This window comes from Antechinus flavipes, chromosome 2 (genome assembly GCF_016432865.1).
Source record: "Antechinus flavipes isolate AdamAnt ecotype Samford, QLD, Australia chromosome 2, AdamAnt_v2, whole genome shotgun sequence".
Classification (NCBI taxonomy): Eukaryota; Metazoa; Chordata; class Mammalia; order Dasyuromorphia; family Dasyuridae; genus Antechinus; species Antechinus flavipes.
This window is the reverse complement of record NC_067399.1, coordinates 251,808,167-251,834,531: the sequence shown is the minus strand read 5'-3', so window position 1 is coordinate 251,834,531 and position 26,365 is coordinate 251,808,167. Positions and strand designations below refer to the sequence as shown.

At 32.1% G+C, this 26,365-nt stretch overlaps 1 protein-coding gene across 1 annotated transcript in view; it reads left to right on the top strand.

The window, feature by feature from the left end:
• TAF4 (TATA-box binding protein associated factor 4) overlaps positions 1-25,806 on the top strand; it is a 147,092-nt gene extending 121,286 nt beyond the window's left edge. The window contains exons 7-16 of the mRNA XM_051976683.1: positions 977-1,066; positions 4,887-5,129; positions 8,199-8,346; positions 9,544-9,658; positions 10,014-10,183; positions 10,507-10,637; positions 11,832-11,957; positions 12,980-13,036; positions 13,136-13,255; positions 24,261-25,806. Of these exons, the coding sequence (XP_051832643.1) occupies positions 977-1,066; positions 4,887-5,129; positions 8,199-8,346; positions 9,544-9,658; positions 10,014-10,183; positions 10,507-10,637; positions 11,832-11,957; positions 12,980-13,036; positions 13,136-13,255; positions 24,261-24,428 (1,368 nt within the window). The 3' untranslated portion in view covers positions 24,429-25,806. The remainder of the gene's footprint in view (positions 1-976; positions 1,067-4,886; positions 5,130-8,198; positions 8,347-9,543; positions 9,659-10,013; positions 10,184-10,506; positions 10,638-11,831; positions 11,958-12,979; positions 13,037-13,135; positions 13,256-24,260) is intronic.
• The last annotated feature ends 559 nt before the right edge of the window (positions 25,807-26,365 follow it).

Sequence of the window (26,365 nt, the reverse complement as noted above, 5' to 3'; positions counted from 1 at the left end):
TACCAATGTATCTCAAACACAAGGGAACTCTTAAGCAGATAATAAGGGAAACGCTAAAATAAGATAACTCCTACCAAATCCAGTATCCTGGTTACAGTGGCTTGGAGAAATAGTGGATAGCCATAGAGGACTATGGTAGTCAATTTGAACCTCCTGTAAAGTCTGGATTAGGAGTACTGGTGAATGTGAAGTCAGCTCCTGTCTGACCTTATAATCTCCTTGCATAGGGGAACATTGGGTCTTTGTAAGAGATCATAAAAGCTTGAGCTCATATATAAATTTGGGATGTTTAGATCAGCAGATAGTAATAGTTATCCAAAAGTGCAAGAGAATGTAGAAAGAGTTCAAGGATCACTTGACTTGTGAACATACCTGTAATGATTTACAAAAAATGGGAAAGATCCTATACTTGCAGGAGTATTAATTACTTTGACCATATTTGTCTTTTACATGTATGTTCCATTACCATTGTATTCTTAAATTTGTATCCATTATTCCTATTTGTAGAAGTTAGTTGTGGAGAAAGAATTTGAACCCAGTTCCTTTGACTATAAATCCAACACCCTTTCCATTGTATCATGCTGTCTACACATCGTATTGCTGAGCAGCAATCACACTAATGTCAGAGAATAACTAGAGAAAATTTTGGACATACAGTGTACATGAAATCTCTGTTAGAAAGCAAAAGTAAGTCAAATAAGATACAGCAATGCTTTGGTAAATCACACCTTGATAAATATAACCATATGAATTGAGAAGTATTGAGGATAAGAAAGGCAATAAATTTTTCTAATACATTTGAAAATCTGTGAAAACCAGAAATGTCATATTACTACAAATAGGAAGAGGTTTGGGGGAAAAAAAGCTAGTTTTAAATTGCTAAAGAAAGGTAATGCCACTGAAAACATATATTTATGTGTTAAAACTTTCTATTCTATTCAGCTGATAATTTCATTATGGATGTTATATTTTTTAGGATGGGAAAATTGAAGCAGAAGATTTTACCAGTAGGTTATATCGAGAACTTAATTCTTCACCTCAACCTTACCTCGTGCCTTTCCTTAAGGTAATTTATACATCCTTCGCCCTCCCCTTCTCTCGCCCCACCCCCCCCCCTTTATTCATGTAGTTGGAACAATGAGAAGAAGCAAGGTTGTTTTTTTTTAAAGAAAAAAAGGTACAGTAGTTCTAAAAGGTCAAGAATTTCAGGGGAATTAATGAAAAAAATGCAAATGAAGGTGGCTTAGCTGTGCCAAACCTAAAATTATATTAAAAAGCAGTGATCATCAAAACCATTTGGTAATGGCTAAGAAATACAGTAATCGATCAGTGGACTAGGTTAGGTTCACAGAACAAAAAAGTCAATGATTATAGTAATCTAGTGTTTGATAAGCCTAAAGACCCCAGCTCTTGGGATAAGAACTCACTATTTGACAAAAACTGCTGAGAAATTTGGAAACTAGTATGGCAGAAAGTAGAGACTGACCCACACTAACATCATATATACCAAGATAAGATTGAAATAGTTTCATGAATTAGGCATAAAGAATGTTATTATAAGCAAATTAGAAGGACAAAGAATAGTTTACCTCTCAGATATGTGGAGAAGGAAGGAATTTGTGGCCAAAGAAAAACTGGAGTTCCTTACTGAACACCCAATAGATAATTTTGATTATATCAAATTGAGAAGTTTTTGTACAAACAAAACTAATGCAGACAAGATTAGAAGGGAAGCAATAAACTGGGAAAACATTTTTAAATTCAAAGATTCTGATAAAGGCCTCATTTCTAAAATATATAGAGAATTGACTCAAATTTGTAAGAATTCAAGTTATTCTCCAATGGTCAAAGGATATGAATAAACAATTTTCCAATGAAGAAATTAACAGAAATTAAAACCATTTCTACTCATATGAAAACTAAATAATTATAGATCAATGGAATGCAAATTAAGACAACTCTGAGGTACCACTATACACCCTCTTAGATTGGTGAAGATGACAGGAAAAGATAATGACAAATGTTGGAGGGGATGTGGGAAAACTGGGACACTGATACATTGTGGGTGAAGTTGTGAATGGATCCAACCATTTTAGAGAGCAATTTGGAACTATGCTCAAAGAGTTATCAAACTGTGCATACCCTTTGATCCAGCAGTGTTTCTACTGAGCCTATATCCCAAAGAGATCTTAAAGGAGGGAAAGGGACCCACATGAGCAAAAATATTTGTTGCAGCCCTTTTTGTAGTGGCAAGATACCGGAAAATGAGTAGATGCCTATCAGTTGGAGAAAGGTTGAATAAGTTATGCTATATGAATGTTATAGAATATTATTATTCTGTAAGAAATGACCAACAGGATGATTTCAGAGAGGCCTGGAGAGACTTACATTGAACTGATGCTAAGTGAAATGAGCAAAACCAGGAGATCATTGTACATCGCAACAAGAAGATTATACGATGATCATTTCTGAATGGATGTGGCTCTTTTCTTTCTTTTTCTTTCTTTCTTGCTTTTCTCTCTCTCTCTTTCTTTCTTTCTTTCTTTTCTCTCTCTCTCTCTCTCTCTCTTTTTCTTTCTTTCTTTCTTTTCTCTCTCTCTCTCTCTCTCTCTTTCTTTTTTTTTCCCTAGGTCTCCCCATTTTTTTTTTTTTAACAAGAATATGCCTGGGTAATTTTTCAGCATTGACAATTTCAAAACCTTTTGTTCCAACTTTGCCCCTCCTTCTCTCCACCCCTTCCTCCAGATGGCAGGTTGACCAATATATGTTAAATATGTTAGAATATAAGTTAAATACAATATTATGTATATATGTCCATACAGTTATTTTGCTGTACAAAAACAATCGGACTTTGAAAAAGTAGTGAAAATTCCTGTGAAGGAAATCAAAAATGCAGGCGGACACAAATAGAGGGATTGGGAATTCTATGTAGTAGTTCATAGTCATCTCCCAGAGTTCTTTAACTGGGTGTAGCTGGTTCAATTCATTACTGCTCTATTGGAACTGATATGGTTCATTTCATTGTTGAAGAGGGCCACATTCATCAGAATTGATCATCATATAGTATTGTTGTTGAAGTATATAATGATCTCCTGGTCTTGCTTATTTCTCTCAGCATCAGTTCATGTAAGTCTCTCCAGGCCTTTCTGAAATCGTCCTGCTGGCCATTTCTTACAGAACAATAATATTCCATAACATTCATATACCACAATTTATTCAACCATTCTCCAATTGATGGGCATCCACTCAGTTTCCAGTTTCTACAGTTCCAGCCACTACAAAGAGGGCTGCCACAAACATTCTTGCATTTATAGGTCCCTTTCCCTTCTTTAAAATCTCTTTGGGATATAAGCCCAGTAGTAACACTGCTGGATTAAAGGGTATACACAGCTTTTTGAGCATAGTTCCAAATTGCTCTCCAGATTGGCTGGATGTATTCACAATTCCACCAACAATGTATTAGTGTCCCAGTTTTCCCACATCCCCTCCAACATTCTGCATTATTTTTCCCTGTCGTTGTAGCCAATCTGACAGGTATGTAGTTGTATTTCAGATTTCTCTAATTAATTTGCATTTCTCTGATTAATAATGACTTTGAGTATCTTTTCATATGGCTAGAAATAGTTTCAATTTCTTCGTCTGAGAATCATCTGTTCATGGATGTGGCTCTTTTCAACAATGAGATGATTCAGGCCAATTCCAATGATGTCGTGATGAAGAGAGCTGTCTACATCCAGAGAGAGGACTGTAGGAACTGAGTGTGGATCACAACATAGCATTTTCACTATTTTTTTTTGTTGTTTGCTTGCATTTTATTTTATTTCTAATTTTTTCCTTTTTGATTTGATTTTTCTTATGCAGCAAGATAATTGTATAAACATGTATGCCTATATTAGATTTAACATGTATTTTTACCATGTTTAACATATATTGGATAACTTGCTATTTAGGGGAAGGGCTGGAGGAAGGAAGGAAAATTGGAACATAAGTTTTTTCAAGGGTTACTGTTGAAAAATTATCCTTGCATATGTTTTGAAAATAAAAAGCTTTAATAATTTTTTTTAAATTGCAAAAATTCTAAATCTGTGTGTATATGTTTAAATTGAGTGACCTGCCCAGATTTTTGAAAGTCTTTAAATTTAGCTGCATGACAAAATTTAAATATGCTCCTTAAGAAAAGCTTCCCTGAAAATTATTTGACATCACAATATCATGAAGTAGTATATGTTTTAACTACCTTCAGGAAAATAAGGAAACCCAGGTTTTTGGATTTGCCAAGTAAATATAACTGTCAGGTGCTTTGTGGACAATTTAGGCATGAGTCCAAAGATTGACTAGAAGAAAGAAAGAGAACTTTTCTTATTCTGGGAGGCAGTTCCATATTCATATTAGGGATTAAGAACAAACAAAAGACTTTTTTTAGCAATATGTTTCTAGAGAGAAATTAGGGAAATACAAGTAGTGTTAGATTTTGTATTCGGAATATTTTTGTTAATAGTAACAAATAGGACATTAGAAAATATTTTCATAGATTTAATGTACTTTGTGGATTTTAGGAACCATATGGGAGACATGACAATATAGTATGAAGTAGCTTTAAACTAAAAAAAAATGGTTTTCACTTAGAATAGTCAGTGACCAAACTTTTCTCTTTAACTTTTTCCTTAACGTTTTGGGAGACAAATGTTTTTGTATAAGTAGGACCTCATCCTGTGATTTTAATGCAATTATAACCCTGCTTGAAAAGTTTTGAAGAAAACAAACTTTGAAGTTGATATTTTACATTGGGGGCGGGGGGGGGGGGAGAACTGCCTTTAAAAAATCTTTTGAAAATCTTATAAAATTTTTATGATGTGAACTTAATCCCATTTTCTTGCCTATTTCAGAGGAGTTTACCTGCCTTGAGACAATTAACACCAGATTCGGCAGCTTTTATCCAGCAAAGTCAGCAACAACAGCCCACGACACAAGCAACAACTGCCCTGACAGCAGTGGTGTTGAGCAGCTCAGTTCAGCGCACAGCAGGGAAGACCGCTGCTACCGTCACAAGCACTCTTCAGCCTCCAGTCATCAGTCTGACACAACCCACACCAGTCAGCGTTAGCAAACAAGGACAACCTACACCTCTGGTATGGAAAAGGAAGGACGTTTTCTATTAATTCACAGTTGGCAGAGTGTTATGTTGCCTTTCAGTCTTTTAAATCAAGCATTTAGCTTTGCAGAAACCTTTTTATGAACTGTCAAAGAAAAGTCCTGCTAGGAAGAAAATCACCTATTATTTTAAATAGTTAAAATGTATATGAGAGATTAAAGCCCTATAATTTTCCATTTTATTTCCCAGTAAAAAGGAATAAGCGTAAGCAAGTTGCCCTTTAACCATTGATATATCCATATTATAAGTATATATTATTGTTTTAAATGAATAATAATGAGTCTTCAATTTGCTATTGTCTTTGAGGTATAATTTTGGTCAAATTTTCTAAGATTTTTCTATCCTTTGAGAGATTATAGAACATTTTACAAATGTGAAACTTAGGCACTTAGTTATTTAGAGAGTTGTTTGAGGTCATCTAGCAAGAAAGAATCTAGTTCTTCTGAGTCCAGTACTCTCTCACACATCAACATTTAAATTTATGTGGATTTTTAAAATTGCAGAAGTTTTCAAGTATTCTCTTTTCATTGTACTTTTTGCCCCTCATTCTTCCTTGACCCTGTCAGGCCTTTCTGTTAAATCATGTTGCCTCTTCATAATTTTAATAAAAAGAATCAATGCAAGGTATCAATTTGTTAGGAGTTTATTGAATAGAAAAATGGAATTCAAACTAAATGGAAGCAGATTTTAGTAAGCCATTCTCTCAACTACTAAAATTAAGTCATTTTTGCATGATCATTTGTTTGGGACACTTAGCAATGCAATGGTAATTTTAAATAGTAAACAATAAATCTTTACTGACCACTTGTTATGTTCAGGTCACTGGGATGAACATAGACATGAATGGAACACAGTCCTTTAAATAGCTTAGAGTTTAGGACGGACCCACTATATACAAGAAGTACAAGCACAGGACTATGGATGTTCACAGCAAAGAAAGGCCACATGTAAACTTCTTGTGAACTAGGACTATTTCTTTGTATTTGTAGCCCAAGTGGCTAGCACAGTAGTAGGCACTTATTTATTAATTGATACTAACTTGATGGTTTTTAAGAAATGACAGTTGAATTGGGTATTCAAGAATGGAGAGGATTTGGACAGGCAGAGATGAGGAAGAAGACATTCAAAGTAAAGAGAACAATATGAAAAGGGATAGAAATGGGAAATTTTAGGGCATGGTTGTGGAGAATCTGTTTGTCAAGTTTCACTCACAGAATCCTCATGAATGATACTATGAGAAGTTATATAATATAGTGAGTGGGAAGAGAGAGCAGTAAATTAAAGTCAGTAGACTTGGATTCTATTTTTAGCTCTTATACCTATTAACTGTGGGACTTGGGACAAGCCACCTAACCTTGCTATCTAGATTTCTTTGTTTGTAAAGGGAGGATAATATTTCATAAATTCATAGGATTCTTTTGAGCATTTACAAAATGTTAAATAATTATAAATATACAAAGTTCTAATATTAATAGTTTTATGAGAATGGGTAGGTAAATTTGGATCACATTATAAAGAGTCTCGAATACTGGGCGGAATAGTTTAGAGATAGATAATAAAATATTGAACTGACATATTTGCACTTAATTTCACTGTGATCAATACAGAAAGATTAATTCTATTAATCATATCCATTTTGATTGAAAAGACAAAATCCAAACAAGTATGTGGATTATTGTGTTCTTTTTTTTTTTTTTTTTTTTTTTTTTTGCTGAGGCAATTAGGGTTAACTGACTTGCCTAGGGTTACACAACTAGGAAGTATTAAGTGTTTAAGGCCACATTTGAACTCATATCTTCCTTACTTCAGGGCTGGTGCTCTACCCATTGCACCTCCTAGCTACTCCTAAGTATTATTTTTTAAAACAGTTTAGCAAGATAGAAATAAAAAAAAAAGGTAAACTGTTACATGCAACTTCACAGTAATTTGCCATTTGTCAAAGTAAAAGGAAGGGTGTATTCTTTTATTTTGACAAATATACCTATACTGTTTTTTATATTTGACCTCAGTTTTGTTGTTGTTTAATATTATTATGTATGTATATGTATAATAATATGTATATAACTTTAGTCAGTATGTATGCACTTCATCCTGTATTACTTCATGCAAATCTTGTATTATAGATTTTTAATATTCATTTCTTATGAAAAATAATATTTTGTAACATGTTCTTCCTAGTTTGATATTCCCTGATTATTAATCATTACGAGTTTGTTTCCAGGTTTTTGTTATTACAAATAGAGTTGTCAAAAATGTTTTTCAACAGGTGGATCTTAAATAGATTTGAATAGCTTTCATAATTTTTCTCTTATACTCCCAAATTACTTTCTAAATTGTTAGAACAATTAACTCTTAACAACTAATGAATTAGCATGTCTGTTTTCCCATTCCCCATCAGTATTAAACAAATCTTTCGTTAGCTTTGCCGCTGTGATGGGGGTGAGAGCACAAGTCGGAATTGTTTTATTTGCATTTTATTAATAAGTGCATTTCTCTGATAATTAACAGCTTTGAAGTTTTTTTAAAATGGCTGTTGGAAGGTTTTTTAAAAAACTGATTTTTCATGTCTTTGACTTATTTGTTGGGTATTAACTATTAATCTTAAATATTTGTGTTAATTTTTTGAAGATTTTATGTGTCAGAAAAGTTGTCATAGAAGCTTAATGCATTCTCCTCCATGCCAAATAAGGGTCTAGTTAAATAACCTTTGAGAATAGAATTGCAGATTATTCATACAATTGATAATTATATTTCCCTGTACCTGATTTTTATTATGCTTATGTATAAACATATAAATTTATAACATAAATATACAAAACAATTATATAGTTATATTTACATAATAAAAATTCAGGTACATATATATATATATACACACATATATATACATTTACAGATATATGTAGCTATATGTACATATATACATATTTTTCTGGGTTATAAGGAATCAATAATTGATAATATAAGGAAATCACAGTTTAGATTAGAAAGCATGGCATTGGCATTATGGAAACATATTTTGTGTTTTTTGGCCTTTTTTCACTAGGTTATCCAACAACCACAGAAACCAGGGGCATTGATAAGACCTCCGCAGGTAACATTGACACAAACTCCAATGGTAGCATTGCGACAGCCACACAATCGTATTATGCTCACAACTCCTCAACAAATTCAGCTAAATCAGCTTCAAACAGGTACGGTTTCTTAATTTTGATTAGCTATTAAAGATATTTTATACATCATTGTGCATTAGAAGCCAAGGAAGGTGTATTTCAAAAAACAGCAACCAGTATAACTCTTATTCTTGTTTATTTTTGAAGCTTTTCTAAATTCTTTATTAATTGCCTATGTAATTACAGTAGAAATCAGGAAGATATTGAACAATTTCCCTGACTGCAAATATAAGTTAGGCATTCTTTGAAATTTATGTCTCAAAGTAGTACTTTGACTTTAACTTCTAATATTTCAATTTTTTGATCAATTTTTGACAGAGGTGTGAGCAGTTGGATTATATTTCTCCCATAACTTTAAATATTATATGATTTTTATCCATATTTCTCTGTAAAACCTCAGGAGAAAGTTTAGTTAACAACTGAAAGCCTTTCTCAAAGTTAAAAAAGTTTTTTTTAGTGACAATAATGAAACCTGTGGTTTATCTTTAATTATACTTCTCTCTTGTTCTATGAACAACTTGTTTCCCCTTATGAGCTTCTGTTTTCTTGATACCACTACTTGTACACAAGTCCTCATTGATAATATTGAGTAGCATGCATCTTTCTGTTGCCCTTTGATTATCAGCGATTTCAAATCTTTTGAGATGATAATGGTCCATTATTCATAGCCATATAGTGTTACTGGGGCAATATTGGTATTTAAAAAAATAGACTGCAGGTTCTCTCTTTTCTATTCCTTCTTTTGTTTTTTCTTCTTTTTTATATTCAAATCATTGTACTTATATGTGCCCGTCCAAAAAATGTATACTGATGAACTAAATGAGTTGTCTACCCAACATCATTTTATGACCTATACAATCTATGTTTTTCATCCATTTTTTGGTATGGTATAAATGTTTTAACTGATCTCTTTTGAATAATTCTCAATTTATTCTGATCTTGTCATCAGAATAAATAAAATTTATTATTTGTGCCTGGAAATAATATGTAATTTTTAAAGAGAAAAAAAAATAGTGCATTGTAGGTGTATTCTGAAGAAATTATTTCAGAGGAAATCTTTCATTTACAGTTGAGGCTTGTAATTTTAAAGTGTATTAAAACAAATCTTAGTAGTTTAATTTTTTTTTGGTTATCACTGACTAAAATATACAAATTCAAAATAAGGAACATATGTGATAAAAATTTCAGGTTTTCAGTATGTCTGTTTTGTTTCTGTAGTTCCTGTGGTCAAACCTGCTGTATTACCTGGCACCAAAGCTCTTTCTACTGTTTCGGCACAAGCAGCTGCTGCACAAAAGAATAAACCTAAAGAACCTGGAGGTGGTTCTTTCAGGTATGGATAATATTTTGTCACAAGTGCTTTTAAAGAAGCAGTCAGATTTTAAAAGCATCACTTAGTTATATTCTTAATCTTTGGTTTTGATAATTCTTATCAAATTAATCGATAAATCAATCAGTAAGCATTTATTAAGCAGTTCTTGTGTGTGTTGGGCATTGAACCTAACAGATGATTTGCCTTTTTATTTTTTTAAGTTTCATTATAGTTTGTATTTTTAAGAGGGACTCTGTTTCTACTTCATCACTGTCTTCCTCCAGCAAAAACAAAAACCTCTTGGAAAAAATGTGTGTGTACTCTCCCCATAAATCCACTATGCAGGAATAGTGATCTTTTCTCTTTTTTTCTTCAGGGATGATGATGACATTAATGATGTTGCATCAATGGCAGGAGTAAACTTATCAGAAGAAAGTGCAAGGATATTGGCAACAAATTCTGAATTAGTGGGCACATTAACAAGATCTTGTAAAGATGAAACCTTTCTCCTTTCAGCACCTTTACAAAGAAGGATATTAGAAATAGGTATGTTGATATTTGAAAAAATTGAATTAGTGTTACATATGAAGAGCTACTTTGACTAGTAGTTTAGATTTTTAATAGGTATAAGTGCTTACAGTGGTCTTCATATGAATGAATTTGTACATGATTGCCTAGAATTTAGCATTTCACATTGATTATTATCATTATTTAGAAAGTTTGCATTTTTTTTCTCCTACTGTCAATTTGGAATACTTTTCTTAAAGTTTAAATGACTAGGGAAGAAAGGAAAAAAACAAACAAAAACGAATCATGGGGTGGAGAACTCTCCACTATGGGAACTCTCATAGTGTAATCTTTGACCCTAGGTAAAAAGCATGGAATAACAGAACTTCATCCTGATGTAGTAAGTTACGTGTCACATGCAACTCAGCAAAGGCTACAAAACCTCGTAGAAAAAGTATCAGAAACTGCCCAACAAAAGAATCTTTCTTATAAGGTAATGATACTTTATTTTATTAACAATGGAATTAAAGTGGGTATAGGCAATAGGCTGGTTCTGTGACAGAACCAGTGTAGAAGTGTTTTCAGTATAAATTAAGGGAGCTGAGATAACTTAGTTGCCATTTATATCTCTTTTGAAAATATTTTCAGTTTTTCACAATAATAGTCTTCAAAGAAATTTTCATTGCTTTTAGTCATGTTGTTCTATGTTATTGAAAGAGACGTGGAGAACTGAATAATAGTTACATAATAGACTAAAGAAGATTATTAGCAGATTCACTGCTTTAGAAATTAGAGCAGTGGTTCTCAAACTTTTGTTTTCAGTATCTTTATCCTATTAAAAATTATTGAGGATCTCTCCAAAGAGGTTTTTTTAATCTGGATTATATTTATAGACATTTACCATATTGAAATAAAAACTATTTTTGAATTTGTAGACCCTCTAAAAGGGTTTCAGAGATCCCCAGGATTCTCTAGACCATACTTTGAGAACCACTGAATTAGAGGATCATCTTGTGCTAAAAGATATTTTAAAAATAATCACATCAATCTAATCACCATATAAGACAAAAGACTTCTTTATCCAAGTGCTTTTGACATACTGAGGTGATTGTGTAGTCAAAGGGATGCCTATACATCTCCATATCCCATTATTTCATTTTTTATGCCTTTCCCTAATTGGTGGAGGATTGGAAGAGATTGTGATACCCATTTGAGCTAAAATAATACCTACATTGAAAAATATAAATTTGAACACCATAAAACATCAAAACTTAATTTCACATTCAGAAATGATATTCATTGCCATTTTAGGAGGGAATACAGCAGCTAAGAGTAGCCTGCAATAGATAAACACTTTGAATTCCAGTTTACATTCATATAGTAAATATTCACATTTTTTCTATTAGTTTAATTTTGTAAAGATGAAGGGTTCTCAAATGGTGATATTCAGTTTTTATTTTCTATTAAATATTACTTTCTTGATATTTATTGTTAGACTTAAAAGTCATATTCTAGGGAGATTAGAGAACAGATCATATTTGCTTTGATGACTAAAAATGAACTCTAGAAAAAGGTCATGAAATGGAATTAGGATTGGTCATATGGAGTCTTGTTCAGGTATATTGTGCAAATTCCTACATCTTTTTTTTCAAACTTGTGTTAAAGAGTAGTTTTGCTTATCTTGTAGGATGATGAAAGATATGAACAGGCAAGTGATGTCCGGGCACAGCTCAAATTCTTTGAACAGCTTGATCAAATTGAAAAACAGAGGAAAGATGAACAAGAGAGAGAAATTTTAATGCGAGCTGCAAAGGCAAGTGCTTGGATTTCAGATCTGGGATTTGTGGAATCAACAAGATTAAATGGTTTTGGTGCCTTTCACTATAGGTAACATTCATCATAAGAATCAGTTTGAAAGTCACTCTAATGGCTTTGGAAACAGAGGAAACAGGTTCAAATTCTGTTTTTATTTTTTATTTTTAACTTAACTGAGTAAGCATCTGATTATGTTTTATTTGAAAAGTTTCTACGGAGGTATTTGGGAATGCTAAGAATTCTATCTCCAAAAACAGTACCTTTCTTCATTACTAGAATAAAACAAAAAAATAAACCTACAAAGTATCATTGGTCAGGACAAAATTCTGAATTTGGCTTTTATTCTATGATTTATATCACCATCAGTGTTATATTATTAGTATTATATTGTTCAGTTAGGTCTTGGATGCTTTTCTAGTTTTATAGAAGACTTGATTCAGTTTTTTGGTAATTTTTGTGCTAAGGGTTGCATTTTGAATCAGAAAAAAGTGAAAATTCCCCCTTGATTAAACCTAATTTTTACAAAACTTTTAAAGTGGTTTTTAGTTAGTTTTAATAACTGTACAATTAAATCATATTCCCAAGTTTCATATGATTAGTAAAAGTTTACTATAACATGGTTCTCATCCTTCTTTACAGTTTTTGTGCTTAACTCATAGGACTTCGATTGAATTGTGTTTAATATCTTAAAGTGACCAGTAAGAGAATTTAATTAAATTTTATTAGGCTTGGATTGTCTTCTTTTTTGCATCCCATATCACCAAAAAGTGTTTATTTTTGTTGATTTTTCAAAGAAGCTTTTTTTCCTGTTCTAACTTACATCCCCAAATTTTAACTATTGACACATGAAAAAATCTTTGAGTGTAGAAATTAGGGTTATTTGACATACCTGGGAAGTAAATGTTATGTTTAAAAATAACTTCTAGGAAATAAAGTATGAGCTTTGAAAATGGAAAAGTTTTGGTTGCAACTTAATTTCTTGTTTTTTTCCTTTTCCCTTTTTATTCTTTCAAAATATAGTCTCGATCTAGGCAAGAAGATCCAGAACAACTTAGGTTGAAACAGAAAGCAAAGGAGGTATGTTTTGTTATATTTTTGTATTCTATTTTTATATAACATATATAATAAATAATTATCATTAACTTTTTTTTTCTCTTTCTCTTTTCCAAAAAACAGATGCAGCAACAAGAGCTAGCACAGATGAGGCAAAGGGATGCCAACTTAACTGCATTAGCAGCAATTGGTCCTAGGAAGAAAAGGAAAGTGGATTCTCCGGGACCTGGATCAGGGACAGAGGTACAGTAGTTATAGAATTTTAGAGTTGAAAAGAACTTTAAAGATTATCAAAAAAAAAAGTTAATTTCTTTTACTCGGGTTGTATTTTAACTTTATCAAGTTGTATAGTGATTGCAATTTAGGATTTTGGGATAAGACTAATTTTAAAATATGTAAGAATTGAAAAGAAGTGACAAAATATGACATGTTAAAAAAAAGCATTAGAAATCTAACCTTAATATCAATAAAAATAACTAAAGCTATTTGTTTATGTTATAATTGATTAGTTTCCCCTGCATAAGGTAATATCTTTTTAGTTCTGTTCTTTAAGTTTCCATTAGTATTCTTTGTCCATTCATTCATTTTTGCCCATGATTATAGTTAATGTTTATTTTTCATTTTTTGAATATTACTTTTTTCATTTTGAATTACTTCATAAATGTTTTTCTAGTCTTCTGCATGTATGTACATATTGAGTTATATTTCTTTTAATGCTTTTTTGGGAGAGGAGATATCAATTTAGTAAGTGTAAGTGGCACCTCAGGGTTGGGTTTTTTGCATTTTTTGATAGAAAAACTTTCTGGTAGTTATTAGCAACTTAGGTAGAAATTTCAGTTTGAAGTTTTTTCCCACATTTGATTTTTATTATATATGTATTGCAATTATTTCCTTTTTCTATGTTAATAACCTCGCCCAAACTGCCTTTCATCTACCATTACATTAGTGATAACTGAAACAAAATTCATGTCCCGATTGCTTAATAAAGAATTTGCTTTTAAACCTAGATGAAACAACTAAGAGTGCCTGTAATTTTTAAGTAAATCACTTTAGAATCTCCCAAATTTCTTTTAAAGAAATAATTCACTGAATCAGCTACACCCAGCGAAAGAACTCTGGGAAATGAGTATGAACTACTTCATAGAATTCCCAATCCCTCTATTTTTGTCCGCCTGCATTTTTGATTTCCTTCATAAGTTAATTGTATACTAAAAATTGGAACAAAAGGTTTTGCAATTGTCAGTGCTGAAAAATCACCTATGCATATATCTGGTAAATAAAAAAAAAAAGAAATAATTCACATTAACATCTCTTAGAACATTTAATATGAATTTAATTCTCTCTACACTGATGGCTACTTAGTCATACAGGTCAATCACACGTGTTTGATACTCTTAAGATAATAAATATATCCTAATTTGAAAGTGTTGTCACTTTTTATCATCAGTTTATATGTGAACATGTTTTGGGAACATAAGTTTTAGGTCATGACTTAAGAATATAAAAAAGGATATTTCTTTTTTATTCTTTGGTAGATCTCTAATAGGTTGATGATTATGATCTCTACTTTCAATAGAGTAGAGGTTATAATCCAAACATGTTTCATTTCCCGTGACTCTTGTATGTATTCCCCACATGTTCTTGTATAGTTTATTACACTAAGCTGGAGGCCTTTCTTTAGGTCTTTTAATATGATGTAGATACTATGTAGTATGTGAGCTGCTGTTTGTTTGTTTGTTTTTTTCTGTTGCTTGCATTATATTCTCAGTCTGACTCTTTTTTAAAGTCATACATTATTCTTGGCAATTTGCTGTACCCCGTTTATGTGTACCATGTGCTTTTCCATAGCTCATAGGGAGACATGCAATTTTGGTTCTTCTGACATTGTAAGTGTTATATAAGTTGCAGCTCTGTGGTGCAGTAGATAGAGTGGGGTGGACTTGGAGTCAAGAACACCTGAGTACAAATAACATATTAGGCACTAATTTGCTGTGGGACCCTGGGACAAGTTACTTATCTTCATTTCCTTCATTTGAAAAATCCTACTTTCCAGGATTATATGAGATAATAATACTTTGTAAAGTGTTTTATTAGCCGTTACTCACACCCAAACAAACAGATAAATAAATAGGTTTTCACTTAAGGGAGAAATGTTGACCCATTTCAACTTAATTTTTACTCTTGTTCAATTCTCAGCCTAATTCATTGTCCACCTGCAGTATCCAAGATACATGTATCAGTGGATTTAGTGTAACAGGCCATGCATCCAACTTCCTACCACAGAATAATGGGTATTCTTCATCTACTCTGTTTTCCCTATCTGGATTATTAGGCTGAATTTCTCTTTTAGCTTAATAATATGTTTTCTAGGGTAAATGTTAGTTTATAAATGGTTGACGTATTTATTTAAATAGTATATTTGAATTCTTTTTGGGAAGAAAATGACATCTTTTGCATGTGTCCTTTCATTGTTTTAACATGAAAATAAGAAAATTAGGATGACTTTGGAAAAGAGTCAAATCAAACTAGAGAAAAGTTAACATTTTTCTAACAGTCAAAAGAAGATTTGACACTAATCTTTAGCCTATGTATTAGCTTGTGTTCTAAGATTAGAGGAAACCCCCCCTTCCCCCCCATTGCTGATCTTGAGAGACTTGAATTTATAATTATCATTATGATTTTGGACCTATTTCCTTTAGATCACGTAATTTCCCTCAATCTTTTCCATCCATTAAGGCCAGCTATAGTGCTTCTTCACCTTATACTCCTAAATTCTTTCATTTACTAAAGATATGGCCTTCTTTAACAAATGGGATTGGTTCTTATGCAGGGGGGAGAAAAGGTCTCTCGATTTATCTGTTCTTAGTCTATTCTTGATTCATGTCATTCATCAGGCATGTATTGAGCATCCCTTACTATGTACTAGGAATACAAAGACAAAAATAAATATGCATTCCCAAAGAGTTTACATTCTCCTATGGTCAAAAACATTTGTTTTAATGGAATAGCTCTCAAGAACTGAGTCACCATCACAGTATAATATCAGATTGAGATGTGAATGGATAGTATGAATGAATGAAAGAATGTTTATCAAGCACTTATGAACTAAATGTTAAGGTACAAATAGAGAGGAAAGATAGTTCCTACTCTCTAAAAACTCATATGTTAATTGAAGATCATACATTTTTAGGATGATTCAACAGCAGGGGAGATGGCAATGACCCAGGAGTTCCTGGGTTGCATTGGTAGGTTGGAAGAGGAAGAACAGTTATAGTAAATGGAAAATAGTTAATTTATCTCTCTTACTGTGGGAAAATGAAAATGTTGCAAATTATAGATATTAACTACAAGATAAGATGTACATAGGAATTTATTTTGCAATTTTGGAAGTACCTTTTTTTTTTTTGCCCCAGTAGTCTAATTTAAAAGAAAAAAATGCAAACTAATTAAAAGAGTTAAGGCCTGAGGGGAAATTCTTGGTTTGATGTAAAATTATGCATTTTAATAGTTCAAATTAACATTAAGAACATAAGCACAATCTTTAGTAACTGTGGTATTATGACTTTAATCATCAGAAGACACTTTTTAAAGTTCTAAAATTAAGCTCACCGAAAAATTTTATTGAAGCTTTTCTTTAATCCCATAGTTATTTCTCAATCTGTAACCTCCCAAACAAAAATTACATGCCTTATAACAAACGGAAAAAGTTATATAAAACTGACCAACAATAATATCTCACATCCTGTATAATCAACCCTTCCCCACCCCAACTTTTTTGTTTTTTTAATAGCTCATTCCCTTTGTCCAATTTGGTTTGAAGTTCTGTATATTCTCATGTATGTTCCCCTAGAATAGGTCTTCATTGTCTATTGCCTGGATTATTTTATTCTCCTGATTTTTATATCTGCCTTCTACTGTATTTGCCTTCTCACCAACTTCATTCTTTAAATGTTATCTTTTTAATGCATACCTAAAAATGTAAGTTCCCATTCCTCAAAAGCTTTATGTTGTTTTCTCATTGCCTACTGAATAAATTATGAATTTAGTACCCTGGAACTGAAAGCCTTTTACAATCTGGCTCCAGTTTACCTTCTCATTCTTTTCCCATCACTTTTCCTTCATTTCCATGATGCCCCAAACTGAATGACCATGTCATTTGTTCACTGCCTTTCTTTTGCCTTGAATGAATTTTCCTCATTTTTGATTATTTAAATACTTCTCAACTTAACTGGTAGATCTTCCATGAATCCTTTTTTAATCACTGAAGCCTTCTTTAATCACTGTAGCCAGAAATTATCTGCTCCAACCTTTCCTAGCATTTGTTCTTATTTATCTTATTCATTTTATATGTTATATTTGAAAGTTCCTCAAAGGGGAATTACACAAACATTTAGTAAGAGTCTACTATGTGTGAGTACTTTTCAATTTGTTTTTTCATTTGAAAGAAAATATCAAGCTATATAGTGCAGGACTTTACACATTATTTGTGTTCAACATATTTACTGAATAAGCATACTACCAAATTATTATTTTTTTAAATAAGCTTCAGTTTGCCAAATCTTATCTTTTAAGATTTTTAACTCAATACTAGCAGGCTATTGTATCCAATTATAATTTGATATTCTTCATTCTGTGCCTCTCGTCATTAATTTACATGTAGTTTGTAAAGGCTGATTATAAGATATGACACATATGGTTTGTAAATGGATCTTTTAGTGTTGAAAGGATTTTGAAACCTAATTAGGTAAAAGTCAAAATTCTGCAGTGTTTTCTTGATTCAGAAGAATGGGTTAAGAGTGTTTGATAGTTGTCTAATTCTTTTAATTTAATTTAACATGGTGTTATATGTGACAGTGAGCAATATTGGTCATGGTCTTTGTATGAATGAGAATTTTTGTTTTTGTTTTGTTTTTAGTCTTTATGTTTCCATTCATTCTCCTTATACATAAATAAATCCTGACCATCTAGACATTCTATATGTATTTCAGGATTGCTTTTATATTAATGAATACATTTTTTATTAAGCACTTATTATCTGCCTGACACTATATTAAATACTAGTGCTACAAAGAAAAATTGTAAATTTTTGTTGTCCTTAAGAAGCTTATATTCTAATGAAGGAAACATTTTATACATTTCTAGATATGGACAAGGTATCTGCTCTCCTTTATAACTTGGAACTAAAAGTGCATGAGAAAATTGCCCTATTTGAGTAGCCACAGTATCATCAATCAAATAAACAACTTGATTTTCCACAAAATAACTTAGAGTAATAATTCTTCAAGTAATACCATTCCCAGAAAAAAAGAATCTTTTTAGAAACTGGTTCCAGAATTTTATCTTTCCCACAAAGTTCTTCTTATTCATGTCTCACAAATATACTCTGCATATAGTGTATTTCTGAAATTTTTTGATCTCATTGTCCTTGTTTGCTTGAGATGTAAACCTTTTCAGATCTTTACAACTATTTTTACCATTTCTGAATTAGCCTCCACTGGCAATTTAGGAATAGAAAACAGGTTCAGTCAAGATATCAAGACAGAATCTTGTTTTTTTACACTCCTTTTTAAAAACTGGTTTCCTACATTATTTGATTATATGTATGGGAAGTGGACTTCCTATTGGTCAGTCCTAGATAATGTCAGTGGGATAGGATAATTATTATGTACCTCATTCTCATTGAGCATGTATCCTAAGCCCCTTTATTGAAGTAACATAGGAAGAATTAAGGTAACATGAAGGATTTATCATTCTGAACAAATGACTGAGATAAGAGTTGATTGTAATTTGTTTTATTTGAATCTCAATAACTTTGTGGAATTTCAAGTTTATAAAGATACTAGTATGATACATTGACAATGTATTCAAGTATTTAATAACATTCATTACCATTTTCTTCAAATATATATTTGGTTGAACCATGCTTTTATCAGTGTGGTTCATTCTTTCATAGTGAAGATTACAGCCTCTCCATCCCTTCATACTGAATGATATTGTCCTAATCTTTCTATAAATCCTCATTAGAGGATCTGCCAATGTCTTAGAGAACTTTTTGTGTTTCTTTTAATATTTCATGGTACCATGATGCCCTTCAAATGTCCTTCTGTTGCCTTTTCTTCTCTCTTAAGAATAATAAACTTCTTGAACATGTCATTATTAATAACATGTATTAGCCCACTTGTGCTTACCATATCTTTTCATTGTCCTTTGAGCTATATATAACTTTAATTCTCATATTGTGGTGTTCCATGATTCAGGTAGATATTATCATAAATATTTAGTGCTAAAGAGTTAGACTTTTGGGGGAGTGAGGCAAAATGTTCTCCAAAAATATTCCAATTAAAAGTCACAGTATGTTAATTTAATACTGTGGTGTAACTAAGTTCTATGAGCTCTGCATGCCATCTGCTGGCCATAAGCTTTTACTGCTTCTAAGTACACAGTTTAATAATTAAACAGTACTTCATATGTCACATTGCTTAGTATACTGCAAATATTTATAATTAATCCTGTCATATTGTCAAATTCAGAAAATTTAGTATTAAAATCCATTTATTCCAAATACCACATTAATATTTGAGTTCCACCCAAATATACTCCATCAAGATCTCCTTACTTGTGGGAATATATTAATTTCCTTTGTAAAAAGTGTGAATTGGACTAAATGATCTCTAGATTCCTGCTTTGTCTGTGTTCCTGTATTTTAAAATATGCTCCTGGTTTCATTCCATAAATATTTTCTTTTTAGTATTATGTGAGGTCAGCTCACAGAAAGTCAAAAAAACATTTACTATGTTCCAGGCATTTTGCTAAGTGGGGATACAAAGAAAGGCAAAAACACTGTCTCCGCCTTTAAGAAATTCACATTATGATGGATTCAAGATTCGAAAACTCTTATCTACAGTTAATTGAGGAGTATTCACACCAATCATCTTTGAAGCACTAAATTTAAAGTGTGTGTGTGTGTTTTTATACACACACACACACACACACACACACACACACACACACACACACACATATATATAAATAAAATAACTCACCTCTGGTTTGAAGGGCATCGTTAACAATAAATTTTACTAATTTGCTAAAGAAAAAATTTGATAAAATAAAATTTACTAATTTGCATATAAACTTTAAAAATAGATAGATGTGTTTAAGATATACTCACATGGGGAAATCCAGAAACCCAACTGGGTTAGTGGTAGTGATTGAGCCAGGGTGAAGAGCACTAAGGTGAAGCTTGATGAGGGAGAAAAAAAAGTAATATTTATCATGGAATTGAACTATAAATTAACCTACACAGAAAGAGAAATTTGTTTTTGGGAAATCATAAATCTATCATAGAAACATGATTTTATTATCTATCTGGAATAGATGACTTCAATTTTTCAGACTATTTCTTTGCCAAAAGCAGAACAGCTGATAAATTCTTGAGTGCCATAGTAATAATTAAATTTTTAAGAGGTAATGACAAGGGACTCTGGTGTTTTAGACCTGATTCTGACCTGTCAGTTGCGGGAGTAGAAATAATGTAATTGTTATTTATTCAAAGTTTCCCATATGAGAATTCACAATATAGAAACAAAGGAAAGCTGGATCTAGTATGACCTATACTCCAGATTATAGATTATATTTCAAAGGGTTATAAGAAAGGATACTTAGGATCCCATGACCTAAAAAATCTACATGGGGAGCTCTTAGTGATGTGATTGTTAAGACAAAAATGCAAATTATTCAAATCAGGAAGAAAATATAGTCAAGATATGTGGATGCATAGGGAAGTAATGAATCAATTCAGAATAATTCTAACATGGCAGTGAAAGCTTTGGGCTATAGAAAATGCTTTATTTATTTATTTTAGCAAATCTATGCTGAGGGCGCAAATCAAAGAAAAACTAGGATAATAATGGGTCATCATAAGAAAGTAGAACCACTACTTCTGTTTTGTCTGCCAAGCATAATGGTTCTTGGATTAGAAAGAACAAAAATTGTTAAAAAGGGAATCAAGATTCAAGATAAGGGAATAGAAGAGTGAAAGTATAGTTGCTATATGTTAATTTATCAGTAGACCTGGATAAACCATGTCGCTAAGTGCTGAAAGAAATGACAAAAGTGTTTATTGAACCTTTGCTATCTTTGAAAGATCAGAGAGAATGGGAAATGTCCTATAAAACAAGAGATGGACAAATGTGGTCCTGACTTGCCCGAAAGGAAAGAGTGTATGAGTTCTCAAAACAAAGGCTGTTGAATTTCACTATAATGATGGGGTCTAGAATTTTGCCAGGAATCAGAGGGATGATTTGTAATCATTTAGAAAAGAGACTGGTAATCACTAAGAATCAATATAACTTCATCATGAATAGGTCATATCCTACTTATTAATTTTATTTTTGAATATACTAGTATTTCAGATTTCAGAGGAATGTTATAGACATAGTAGTATTTTATGGTATCATTGTTCACAAGATTGGAAAGATATGATTTAGGTGGATTCAGAACTGATTCAATGACTTAAATCCAAAGGAATTTTTTGGCCATATGAAAGGAGGTTTCTATTGGATTGCTTCGTGGACTCATTCTTGATGGTTTGAAGGAGTAAGTACATGGGAAATTTTGCAAAGTTGTAGATGATGTTACCATGACAGGGATATTATATAATAGAATGAAAATCAAAGGGATTTTGACAGATTAGAACAAATGAGTTGAATCTACCAAGATGAAATTTATTAGAAAAGAATATTAAGTTCTTTACTTGAATTCATATAATTTCATAAGTTCAAGATGAGACAGACACATACCTAGACAGTAGTTGATGTGACAAAGATTTGTGGAGTTTTACTGAATTGGCAAGCTCAAAATAAGTCACTTTTGTTACATTAATGTTAAAAACAAATCTAATGCTATCCTAAATTGCATTAAGTTGTAGATATGGGAAGAGGTTGGGTATGAATAATAGTCTCTTTGAACTCACCTTGGTGGGATCCTATCTAGAATGAATACTGTATCCAGTTATGAGTATAACTTTTTAGGAAGAAAATGTCTAGAAAAATGTAACCAGAGTGATGAGAGAACTAGAAGCCATACCAGTGATGACTACTTGGCTGAAATGGGGAAAATTTCTCTTTCCAAAATTACTGATGATCTCTTAATTGCAAACTATTATGGCCTCAGTCTTTATTTCTTGATTTCTTTTTAAGTATATAAGCCTTGTTGACCATCCATTTCTTCCTGGATTTTTGTGATAATATTCTCTTATGGTTCTTCTCCAAATCTGACTTCGACCTACCTTTCTAAGATTTTTTTTTCTTTAATTTCCACATATCTTGCCTCTGTAATTCCTCTTTCTTCAAGGCCTGGCTATGGAACAAATTCCATCATGGATTGTTCTTTCATTTCCTATCATCTTTCTTTTACCTCCAATGTGATAATTTACCTCTGGGCTCTTTTCTGTTTTTATATTCTGTTCCAATGATTTCATTAGCTTCTATGGGATCACCCACCATTTATGAATATTATAATACAGATAGATTCAGAACTAATTCAGTGGCCATACATACCCCAAGGATTTCTCTTCTGAACTCTAGAACTACATCATTGAGGCTGGATTTGAATTCAAACCTTCCTAATTCCAAGGTCAGTGCTTTATTCACTGAACTATCTAACTGCCCCTTCTGTTTGGTTTTTAAAGTCCTTCACAAACTGATCCCAATATACCTCTAGTCATTCTTGCCTCACCCACCTTGTTTAAACCTTCATGAGCCCTGTGTTCTGGCCAAAAAGGCATACTAACCTTTTTTTTGCATACAGCACTCTCACAGCTTTGTACCTTTTCATAGACTAGACATTCCCAGTGTGCATTCTACACTTCACAGACTCTTCAGTGCTACCTTCTAAAGATAGCCAATCCTGATCCTCCTGGGCTAGCTTTCTCCTCTGGGAAATTATTTTGTATATATTTTTGTTTCTACTATTCTGTGTAAATGCTAATTTCTTAAGATGTAAGGTCCTAGAGGGGGAAGACATTTTTTCCTTTTTTGTTTTTGTATCTCTATTGCCAAGTACTCAATTGGTATGTATTTTATGTTGTAGAATGAATGAATGGTAAAAAAAGACCAGGATTCCAGGGGAGTCTAATAGCTGTCTCCTATAATATTTAAATAACCGACAAGTTAAAGGGATTTAGATTTATTTTGACTCATGCTAGTGGTCAGCACAATTTCAGTGTGTGGAAATTGCATAGAATTACATTTCAGCTTGAGATAAGGGGGGAAATCTCAAGAATTAATTAGTGGTATGTGGAAGGAAAATGGTCTATCTTGGGAGATAATGGTTCCCCATCTTCAGTAGGGGAATAGCAGAGGCTATTGATAAGATAGAAAGGAGTCTGGGTCAGGTATCAATTAGACAGGATAGCTTCTGGGGTATTATCTAATAGGTTCTTAAAACAGTATCTCTCCATTCTGACTAGTATTCAAATGTCAGCCACTAAAGTAAAAATAATATCACTGAAATATTATAATTGTAGCAAATGTTTAATCACCATTTATAACTATTTTTGTTATTCTGTTGTTATTCTGTATTTGAGAGGAATACTTAATTAATTTTAGAAACATAACCTCAGTGTACTTATATTTCTAACCCTGGAGTGGGAATGCGTTGTCAGTTCCAGCTAATTAGCAGTGATTGTTTGTTGGAGCCTATCTATAACAATCATTTCATGAGGAACTTGTCCCTTTGCATGCTATGTCTTCAGAATTTAAGTTTGGGCTCATGAACCCAAGTTATGTTCATCTTTTGCTGTTTGAAGAACCTTATGCAAACTTTGTCACCTATCTATCTATTAAGCCTATTTGGAGTAGCTCACATTTACTTAGTACAATAAGACTTAACAAACCACTGTTCTCATAGAAGACTTTCCTTTTATAGGAAAAAAAACCTAATCTTGGAAAAGGTGGTATATTTTGCTCATCATATCTACTTTGGTGGGTGGAGGAAGAAGATATACATATGTGTGTGTATTTACACACAACAGTACTTTATTTTTTCCAATTACATGTAAAAATAGTTTTCAACTTTCATTTTTATAAGATTTTGAGTTTCAAATTTTTCTCCCTTTCTCCCTTCCCAAGACAGCAAGTAATTCAATATAGACTATACTACGTACAATCATATTAAATATATTTCCATATTTCTACTTAAAGTATTAACCTGGAATCTTTTCTCTCCACCTTTCTCTTCTCAAAAGGGTTCTGGAACAAGTACAGCAGTCCCAGGCAGTTCTGGAGTTGGAACGACGAGACAGTTTACGCGACAAAGGATAACGCGGGTCAACCTCAGGGACCTCATATTTTGTTTAGAAAATGAGCGAGAGACAAGCCATTCACTATTGCTATACAAAGCATTCCTTAAGTAAAATGGAAAAGATCAAGGTATTTTTGATGGAGACGCCTGGGGACATTTTTATATATTTGCAGATTACGCCTTTTTTGTAACAAGCAAATGGGATATTGTTTAAAAAACAGCCACCTCTTTACATGGAACAGTTTTATATTCCTGTTTATAAATCAACTCTTCAGTATGAGAGAAAGTCCATTTCTGTAACAGTGAGAATACTTACAAAGGCCTGTGGATATATTAAAGGACAATTAAATCTTAACTCATCTTTGATTGAGTGGCCTTCTTGCCAAACAAGCCATATATAAAGACTGATGGAATCGTTTAGCAAATAATTAGCTGCCCTTTGTCAGACTTGTAGCAGTTACAACATTATTTGTGCATTTTAGTTCAGTTTGACTTAACTACACTTATTACATAGGTATATATGTCGACAGCCGATGACCTCATTTCACTTTTTTATTTTTATTTTTTAAATAGTCAGTTGGCCAAGCAAACTGATTTTTAGACTATTTATCTTCTTCCCTTCCCCAAAACGTTCAAAATTCGAGAGGAATATTCAATTAATTTTAGAAACATAACCTCAGTTTTTAATCACAATACTGCTTATTCGAGGCCCTGAAAGTCCGTAATGGAGGGTTCCTTCTGAATGTGTTATTAGCATCTGTAAAAAAGCATTTTATTTGCTATAGTTTGTAAAGCTGTAAAGTTAAAAGAAAAATGAAAACCTTTTCAGCATAAATATATTTTACTTGCACTGTGTTTTTTAGCTAAAAGTGAAAGCTTAGATTAAAAAAAAAATCAAAGTTGAGAAGAATCATCAAAAGACTGTTTCTCAGTGTGAATCAAGTGTTGAAAAATGGTTGGTGTATTTTGTCGGTAATTGTACATAATTTTTGGCACATAACATAAAAATGGCTATGTAAACTATAATTATTTTGCTAAAAGACTGTATGCAAGCTGTGGGCCAACTTTAAAGATGTCCAGAGCAAAGTCCCTTCTTTGTACCTATTTTTTTATTACAAATATACTAATTGGTTCTTTATATTTTCAGAGGTTATTGTATTAAATTGTCTATTGATAGTACTTTTATGACTGTAAATACTTTGGCTTTCTTTGTGTGAATTTCCATGTTAGACTCTCTTTTCCCCTCTTCCCCTTGCCCCTCGCGTGTAAACTGAATGCTGATCAGTATTTTTATCAACACCAGACAACTGTTACACCTTTTATTTTGTCTTTTAGGAAATCCTGTCTTTCCATTTTTTTCTTGTAAATTTTGCACAGTTACTTGTTCATATGTAAATATTTTACTTTCAAAAATGAAGTTTTTAATGGCTATTGTTTTATATAGGATTGAAAGAAAATTAACTCCTTTATTAAAAACAAATTTATCTGTATTTGTTCCATTTGTTTTTGCTCTCTTTATCTCGAGCACTTATTTTGCTTTTCTCCAGACATAGAATTTATTTGAACGTAGGGGCTAGGATCTTAATCTGTTTCTAGAGAAGTCATAGAATTATTGAGTTGAAGAGAAACCTAGAAATCACTTAGCACAACACCCATATTTCTAGCACTTTGCACTTTAATACAAGTATTATTTTTTTCTAATGAGAAAAGAAACTCACTAAGAAGTAACTTGCCTAAGGTCATAACAGTTATTTATAAAGTTATAAGTAGCTATTAACACACTCTCCTCCCTTCCACACCCAATAATATGGGGATAAATGAATAATCTTATCTGTGCTATAAGTTAGAACATTTTTTTTTTTTAAACAGCAGTAAGGATAGATACAGGGAGCTCTGGAGACACAAATAGAAATTATTTTGCCTCTAAAATCAGTTGGGGAGAATGAAATGTATTTTGGTAAAATGAGGTTCACAAAGAACTTTTCATATCTTCTCTCATTTGATCCTCAAAGCCATCTTTTGAACCAAGTAGGATAATTGTTATTATTC